Source organism: Lactuca sativa, chromosome 1 (assembly GCF_002870075.4).
Source record: "Lactuca sativa cultivar Salinas chromosome 1, Lsat_Salinas_v11, whole genome shotgun sequence".
NCBI classification, from domain to species: domain Eukaryota; kingdom Viridiplantae; phylum Streptophyta; class Magnoliopsida; order Asterales; family Asteraceae; genus Lactuca; species Lactuca sativa.
Genome location: NC_056623.2, coordinates 107514864 through 107523555, shown reverse-complemented (window position 1 = coordinate 107523555; position 8692 = coordinate 107514864). Strand labels below are relative to the sequence as shown.

Genomic DNA, 8692 nt, shown 5'->3' with positions numbered 1-8692 from the left:
AGAGAGAGAGAGAGAGAGACCTTGCATATTAAATTTCATTTTTTTTAAAAAAAAATTAAGCGAAAACCTCATAAATGATTCCCTGTGGTAGTGAAATGACGAAAATGTCATTCACTTAACGTAGAAATACTGATGAAGTGAGCCATAAGACTAAGCATTAAAAGTTTTGAAACCTAAAGGACTATCTATAAAGCTTTTTAAAATTAGGGACGAAACTTCAGATTTTGTGATATTTTAGAGATCATTTATGAAGTTTTGCCAAAAAAAATACCATGCTAGAAAAAGAAAGATTTAGTTCTTTTACATGCATAAAAATAATGTGTAAATGATTTATTCCCTTTAAAATCGATATCTTAACACGCCATAATGATAATGCTATATATAATAATTTTCTAATAGGTTTTAATATAAATAAAGTAAAATAGAAATTAATATGATAACGGCAAAATTAAAAAAATAGTAAAATGACAACTTGTCGGATTTAGTATAACTTTAATAAAAAGCAAATTGACAGAGGAAGATTGAAATAAATAATAAGATAAAATCTTTTGGCGTTAAACATTAATCCTTTCTAATAAATGAAGTTTTTTTTTTTTTTTTTTTTTTTTTTTTTTTTTTTTTTTTTTTTAAAGTATTTTTGAATAATTGTTTTTCCATTTGTCATTTTGTCATTTTTTATCTTTTTTAATTTACAAATTAAATCTATACATCAATTAATAATTGCCTTAATTAAAAATAGTCAATAAATTACAATATTAGTACTTATATATTGTATTTAATATGTTTCCTTTTAAATTCAAATTTTAAATTTTAAATTTCAAATTTAAATAAATTTTTGTTTAAACCTTCATATATATTTTTTTCTGTTTTAGCAAACCCATATAACATACGGGTCTCATAACTAGTTTGTGGGTAAACGCAAAACAATTTCACATCAAGTAAAATTTATGGAACGGTTTATCCAATATAATATATCGGAAATATTTTCTTAAAAATGATTAAATGAAAAGACGTACCAATTGAATTGTCAATGCCTGCTCAATCATCCTAATAACCCTCTCCATCGTTGGCCGTTGCTCTAACTTCAGGTTTACACATTTATGTGCTATTTTGTTAAATGTATGGAAAGAGTTCATATCAGCATGATCTTTAATATAAGGATCAATTAACTTGTGTGGTCCGACAGCCTTTTTGTAATCATCATAGACACTTCGGCCAACATCAATGAGATATTGTGGCTTAGCATCATCTCCAAAGCACTTTTCACGATAAACCAGTGTCCCACTTGACATTTCAAACATAACCACTCCAAAGGAGTAGACGTCTGACTCCTTGGTGAGCCTGCTTCTTTCGTTGTAAACCGAATCCATGTTAGACCTCGTGCCCGCAACCCTTGTATGAATTTGGGTATCTTCTTGATTTCTTGCACCAAATTTTGACAAGCCAAAATCACAGATTTTGGCTTCCAGATTCTCATCTAAGAAAATAAATATTGACACGTCATTAAACTATAAGGACCTTTTCCATAAATTCATATTCCAATTTAAATGAAAAGGAAGAAACCTACATTTTCCCAAAAATGGAAGTTAACATTTTATCAAACGTATAAGGACTGATTCTGTAAATTGAAATTTCATTAAAACAAATGTTGCAAGTCTCGATATTTGACACGTCCAATGACCCACCCAAATAAAATTAAACTCATAAACACCCTTTCTTCTTAACCCGAAATTTTAACTCATTTCCACCATTTTTAATCTGTAAAAACTTTTAAATTTCCTCCAAATTGTTTCAAATAATTATATAAAAATCAAAATACTTATCTTCATTCTTTTCTTCAAGTTATCCGTATTCATTTATCAAAATTTTACTCTAAATAAGATGGAGTCAAACATTTGTTTCAAACAAAATTTATTCCTTTAAATTCTCATGAAACTGTGACTTATTGGCTTAAATCGAGACATGGGATTGAACAAGACACGAAATGCTTACATATAAACCTATTTTAACAACTATAACGAGTTGAAACTAAAGAATCTTACCTTAATTTTGAGCACCACTTCCGAAAATACTTTACGAACTTCAAACCCCGATTTCTACTTCGTTTCTCCAACCTTTCTTGCACTTTTTTGTGGGCATTACACTTTATTTTCCATGCCTTTTATAATGCCCAAGTTTGTAACCTTTCTAGTTAACCCAAAAGTCTAAATTTATGACACTAATCAAAGTGATGGGTTTTGGAATTAAAATTCCATAATTTCTCTATTTACTACTACTTAATCACCCATTATATTATTTTAATAATATAGTCAAATTATATATATTTATACAATTTTTTTAGTTTGAGTTATCACAAACTTCCCCCCTTCGAAAAATTTCGTCCTCGGAATTTCAACTAAAAAAAAATAATAAGGGTATTTGGTCTTATTATCTCATACTTTTCCCCATGTCGTTACTTTCATTGTGCTTTCATGAGTAATATCTCCACATTCATTAACTTCTTGAACATATAATCCATTTCTCAGTGTAAAATTTTCGAAAATGATGATATAAAACTAAGGTTCTGGTCATAAATAGACAATTGAACCATCTTATCAACATACAACGTAACTAACTTTTCTGTCACATATATTTCACCCAATGACACAGTTTATGGGAGGATTTTATATATCCAGAGAAAGAACCAATGGTCCGCTTCCCTTCCCACTTGGCACAACCTGTCCGTTGTGCTCAAGCATTTAAATATCCAAGGTAATGAGTAACGTCTCAATTTCCTATCTCCCTCCGGTCACACCACACCCGTTATGTTCCCGGCTATCATACACCTATGTCCTCATTAAACGTTTCATCATATATTAGGAAAACAATTCTAAAAAACTTTCCACTTCTCCTATACCGAGGATTCTTCCGACTCCTGTTCAGTCCACCCAATACACCGAAGGTTACATCAATCCTCATCAAATAAATCTTACTTGGTTCCTTCCTTACATACGACTTAGTGAATAAGTGACAACGCTAATCTTCCATAATTCGTAACAATCTTACACCTTCTTTGACTTTTGGTAATCCATGTGCATATATATCGTCTCCTCTTTTTTTCGTGACGAGCACTACTAGTGCACCCATGGTGATGTACTATGTCGAATAAAAACCTTATCAAGCAGATCTTGCAACTGCTATTAAATTATTTCATCCTTGTTGGTTTACTCTCTAACTGTCACATTTCCTTGTTCCATCCTCAAGAATTCTTCCTCCAATTGCTTGATCGCCGTTTGAGGACAAAACATCTCTCTAAAGATTCTGGCACACTCATCCCATGACATCCTATTGATTGTATCTGACACCTTAACTTCTTTTACCCTCCCCATCAATATAAATCCTCATTTTTAAACATCGTCACGACATAAACCACATTGTCCTTATTTGCACACTTATCGGAATAAAATGTTTCCTTTATCTCTATTATCCACATTGATGATAGGATAGGATCAGCGTCCCAACGACACGTTCGTGGTTTATAAGTCATTAACGTCTTGTAACAATTACCTCATCATTTGTCGTTTACACTACTAGAAAAACAGCCTTTTACGACGCTCATTGCGCGTCGTAAAAGGCTCAGACGACGCGCAAATGCACATCAAGGAAGGCCCTGTCATAAAGAGAGACGACGCGCTTTTACGACGCTCATTTACGACGCGCAATTACGACGCGTGTTTACGACACGCAATGCGTATCAAGGAAGGTCTTGTCATAAAGGAAGATGACACGCATTCGTGTGTCGTAACCTTACGACGCGCGTGTTAATGACACACAATGCGTATCAAGAAAGCCCCTGTCAAGAAAGGCCATGTCATAAATGAAGATGACACACATTTTTGCGTATCGTAAATTTAAATGTTTAAAAAAAATTATATATTGATTAATTTTTAAATTAAATTTGCATTTAATTTCTCTTAATAGAAATAAAATATTTTTTTCATAGATTTACTAATTTTCAAATTAAATAAAACATTAAAAGTCGCATAATACAAAATAAAATACCATAAACAATAAAGATAATTCATTGCACTAAGGACCATGTTAACAAAAGAATATAACATTATATACCATAAGTACCCTCAAGTAATCAATCTCTTACAATGTTACTAAAAATACCCTCAAGTAATCAATGTCTTACAAAGTTAAGAGACTTAGATACTCAGTTGATATGTAATATGGCACTAAGAAGCCCAAAAATTGTTTGTGTTTTTCCTGTTCCTGGTGGATCCTACATGGACAAAAGGTAAAGAAGTTGTTATATCAAACCAATCAAGAAACAAAATATAGACCTTTTAGTTTATGTTTCTTGTTTACTTAACAAAAACAAGACTTAATCAAGAAAAAAAATATAGACCTGTCCCTAACCTTCTGTGCTGTGGAAAAAGCTAATCCAACCAAACCTCTTATCCTACCAACCTCTTTCTCAACTACAGCCTTCAACTTAGCATCAACCTGAAACCAAACTCATTTTATACATTAACCAATTATAAAACACTTCATATTAATATCTGAAAATTTTAACTAATGACAAAAATAACCTTGTCAATGCAGCGATCAACATCCAGGAGATAACATAAGTAAAGAGTTGTTTGTACACATCAGCCTCCGTATACTAGTCAAAAATTAAATTTTCAGTTTTTGATCAAGGGTAATGACAAAAATAGTGTTTTTGACTTTGAGATGAAAACCAACCCGTCTGACAAGATGACCATTATAGCGAAGGTAATTTGGGCATACTGTTCCTCTCTCAGATTCACCAACAACATGCAAGTTTAAACTCCATGTTGTATAGTCGCATGTTTCATCATCACACTGAAATTTTACATCCAATTTCAGTAAAAAAAAATTAAAAACATAAAAATCATAATAGCATTGTTTGCATACCGTCATAATTCCTTTGTAGTATGTGGATATGAAGAATTCAATTCGTCTTTTTACCTGATTCCATTCCACCAACAATTTACTCACTTTATTTCTTTGATTTCCATGTATTATATACTATATATGTAGGAAAAACAAACCTGATTGGCTAAAGATGTTGGAGGGAGTTCCACTTGACACTTAGGGCAAAAGAATTTCTGCCAAAAGGTAGTGGTGGTGTTATATCCACTGGAACCTGCAAAATACAAATCAAAATAAAATAAGGAGTAAATATAAGGGATAATTAAAGTTATATACTACTAAATAGAAGTAAATACATGTTAAGTAATTTACCGAAACCATTTCTAGTTTTTTTCAAAGCAAGTTTTAAAGGCTGTGTCATGACATAGTATTTTGTAAGAAGTTGTCGAGCAGCATCTTTGTCCCCTTTTCCTTGTGTTGTTAGTACAACCCTACTCAACCCCTCAACAGCATCTTCAATCTATCATTTATCAAACCAGTAAAAAAAGTCAAAGTCAATGCTATAATACATCAATTATTGAGTTTGTAAACATACCAGGTACGGATTTGGTTTCTGGTGTTTTTACGATATTGCCCTCGACTACCTTGATTTAAGAGGAAACAGAAATAAGTCGTTAATAATGTGTGGCCCAACAGAAGCTTCACGGTTTCTATCAGCAAAAAAGTACAGAAAACATGAGAATTTAATCATTTATATATTGAAATTTGTTAAATATGAGGAATGATATAACTTACAGGCAAACGATCCCAAACAAGGTGACCATCATTTGGTTTGAGGTGATAATAAGAGCATCCAAAAGCAACAACAGCCACACCAATGTAAAAGCATGTCCAACCACAAAGCTTACCTTGTAGACTTAGGCATTTTATACCAGGCAGAATCAGGGGCAGTATAAACCTGAGAAGTGGATGCTACTTTGTTTAATTGTAGTTATCACTATTATAATGTAGAAAGAAAAAGGAAGTAAAGTAAGATACTTTGATGATTTCCCAAATGCCCCTGATTCTCTTTACTTAATGATTTCCCAAGTATGATTAAACAGGGGTATTAGGGGCATTTTAGGCATTTTATATCAGGCATTTTAGGCAGAATCAACCCACATCTCAGGTTTACTTGTAGTTATCACTTATTACAATATTATGAAGTATGATTAAACAGGGTTACTTAAACAGTTAGTGAACAAGTTATACACTTAACCACATTACATATAAAGGGGTGAAAAGTAGAGTACAATCACATAGCTATTAATAAGCTCAAGAGAAGATTGCAAGTTAGATTAATTACCAGTTTCATGTTCATTTATTTCATTGCCATGATTATAATCATGATCATCACGATAATCATCTTAAGCATCATACTCTTCATCAAAATCAACTCCATATGATACTTTGTGAGGCATTCCCTGGTTAAATAAAAAATCAAATATGATACAGAATAAGCTTTCAATATGGAAATTAGACTTGAGAAGATACAAATATAGGTCCTTTATATGCAGATTAAATTATGAAACTGAAATCATAAGAAATATTTTTAGAAGATAATACCTTGACTTTATTGTGGACTGAATCAAAATAACATAATCATCCAAACCCTTCCTAGATCTAAAACTAGCCAAAATAAACATGTTATTTGTATCCAAAACGATAAAGGGTTCTCTAAAACCGAAGCAAAGACAAAAACTAGCCAAAATAAACACACAAACCTGTCAAATGAAGTCATGTCACTGTCAGTTTGAGGAAGGGTAGAAAGGTCTTTTGTCAACATATATAATTAAAAAACCATCATAATTAAACAAACCTGGTATCTTTTCTTTGTTGATGGTTTCAAAGGTGCCTCAACTAAACCACCAAACACTGCACCTTTACGATCTCCAACAACCTGAAAACGTTGAATCAAGTTTCAGTTAAAGGGTAAAGTTGACATTTCGCATAGTTACTGAGGACAAGACATTACCAGCAGACTTAACCCAGGGCAAAGATTGCTTCTTCTATATAAGGTTGAAAGAGATATGTCATGCCTCCATGTACTAACATATAAAAAAGATAATGATATATCAAGATTCAAGAATAATGTGAAACTGAAAATATGAAGAAGATGAAGTTTTACCTGTATAATAAGACCCATTTCTTTCCTTGACTAAGAACAGGGAGTGCAACATAAAGATCAGAACGTTTATCTTCTGTCATAAGTTGTGAAGGTTTTGACATTTTTGGAAGTTTATCAGAAGGAAAAGATGCAATCACATTTTGTACAGGAACCCCATCATTAGTGTCAAATTGAGAGCTTGTTTCTTTCATGTCATCAATCTTTGATTCAGTGTTTACTTTCCCAGATGCATGAGATCGATACCCACTAAACATAGCAGCTTGTGAAAGAGCCTTGCCGAGTGGCTGTTTGCCCTTAGAGAATAGACCTTTCTTTCCATTGTTTTCTTTTGAAACGTTTGGGGATGATGTGTCATTTTTGTAGCTAGTTACCACTTGGTTGTCGTTCCATTTTGAATATTCAGACTCGTTTTCTGATCTTCCTGGTGATAAGAATGAGTAGAGAAATGCGGTGAAGGAGGAAGTATCTGGCCCATCAACCAAGACTGGAACATCTTCTTCTTGATTACATTGTTGTGTGTTTCTCCTTGGTTCATTACTCACATCGCCCTAACAAAAACGAAGGAATCCCATTACTAAACCCTAATCCTAAAGTGTGTTAGTTCGTTCACAGAGATTAGATTTCATGAAGATAAACCCTAAGATTAAAAGGTCAAAGAATTGCACAAAAGGTCATATCAGAAATAGAATTTCAAATCGATGATCAGGAATTGCACTAAACTTGATCGAACTATTTTATTATTGAAAAAAAAATTAAAGTACTTCAAAGGATCCAAAGAAGAATTTGGGAGAGGGCAAAACAACTTACAGAACGAGGAGAGGAATTCGATGAGGGTTTATCAGATATTGGATTAAGAAGAACGGTGGTAAGATCAGACACAAAATGGGCTGCCTTACTTCTTATTGATGTTGTTGAACGCTGATGTTCTTGTTGCTTTCCCAGTTTCATCCTTTGTTGTTGCTAGGATTGTAGTCAAGAGCTATGTCCGCGGTTTCTTCAGCTATCTGTGTTGAAATTCAGATGAATCCCCATGTTTTCCGGCAACAGATAGAAGGGTGTTGAAGTAGAAGAGGTAGACAATTGGAGCTGGTGGAGTTGGTCGCGATTCGTAAGTTGTAAGGAAGACGAAGAAGTCGGTCTTCTCTTCTTCAAAGCAAATTCGATCAAGTTTAGTTCAATAAGTTATCATCTTTAACAATATCGAGTGATTCGGAGGTGGGACCATTGGTAGAGGAAAAATCATCGAGCGTTTCTTTCATTTTGAAGGAGAAGGTTAGGGGCAACGGTGTGTGGGATCTGAGTGGGGATAGAGGGATTGGCGTTCCGATCTTGAACCGGTATCTTGAGATGGCGGAATTGTGTGCTTAGGTTTCTAGATGCACTCCAAACTCTTAAAGCTTATCGGGTTCGATGTTGGTGGTGGCAGCTTAGGGCTTAGAGAGAGAGAGAGAGTGTGTGTGTGTGTGTGAGTACATAGGTAAAGGAAGACGAGCCGATTCAAAAGGATGTGCTGATTCAAAAGGATTATTAGGGTTCTATTGTAGGATTCTAGTGTGGATTGAGTTTTTAAGGCTCAATGGCGGTGGCAGTGGCAGTGGCGATGGCTTAGGGTTTACAAAGAGAAGGAAGGAGTGAGTGAAAAGG

General features: G+C 33.5%; 1 protein-coding gene and 1 non-coding gene across 2 annotated transcripts; both read right to left on the bottom strand.

Moving 5' to 3' along the window:
• Positions 1-998: 998 nt before the first annotated feature.
• On the bottom strand, positions 999-1370 carry LOC128127652 (uncharacterized). Its single transcript, XM_052766309.1, has one exon. It carries the CDS (start codon positions 1368-1370, stop codon positions 999-1001), a length of 372 nt encoding a protein of 123 aa, XP_052622269.1.
• A 5337-nt stretch (positions 1371-6707) lies between these two features.
• LOC111879299 (uncharacterized) lies at positions 6708-8204 on the bottom strand. The gene is made up of 4 exons (XR_008225558.1): positions 7856-8204; positions 7049-7596; positions 6896-6968; positions 6708-6820 (listed from the first exon to the last, which is right to left on the bottom strand). It is a non-coding gene; the product is annotated as an uncharacterized LOC111879299 (transcript).
• Positions 8205-8692: the final 488 nt, after the last annotated feature.

Excerpts from the sequence above, each read along its gene's own strand:
- LOC128127652 (XM_052766309.1), bottom strand. The coding sequence starts at position 1,370 with ATGGATTCGGTTTACAACGAAAGAAGCAGGCTCACCAAGGAGTCAGAC.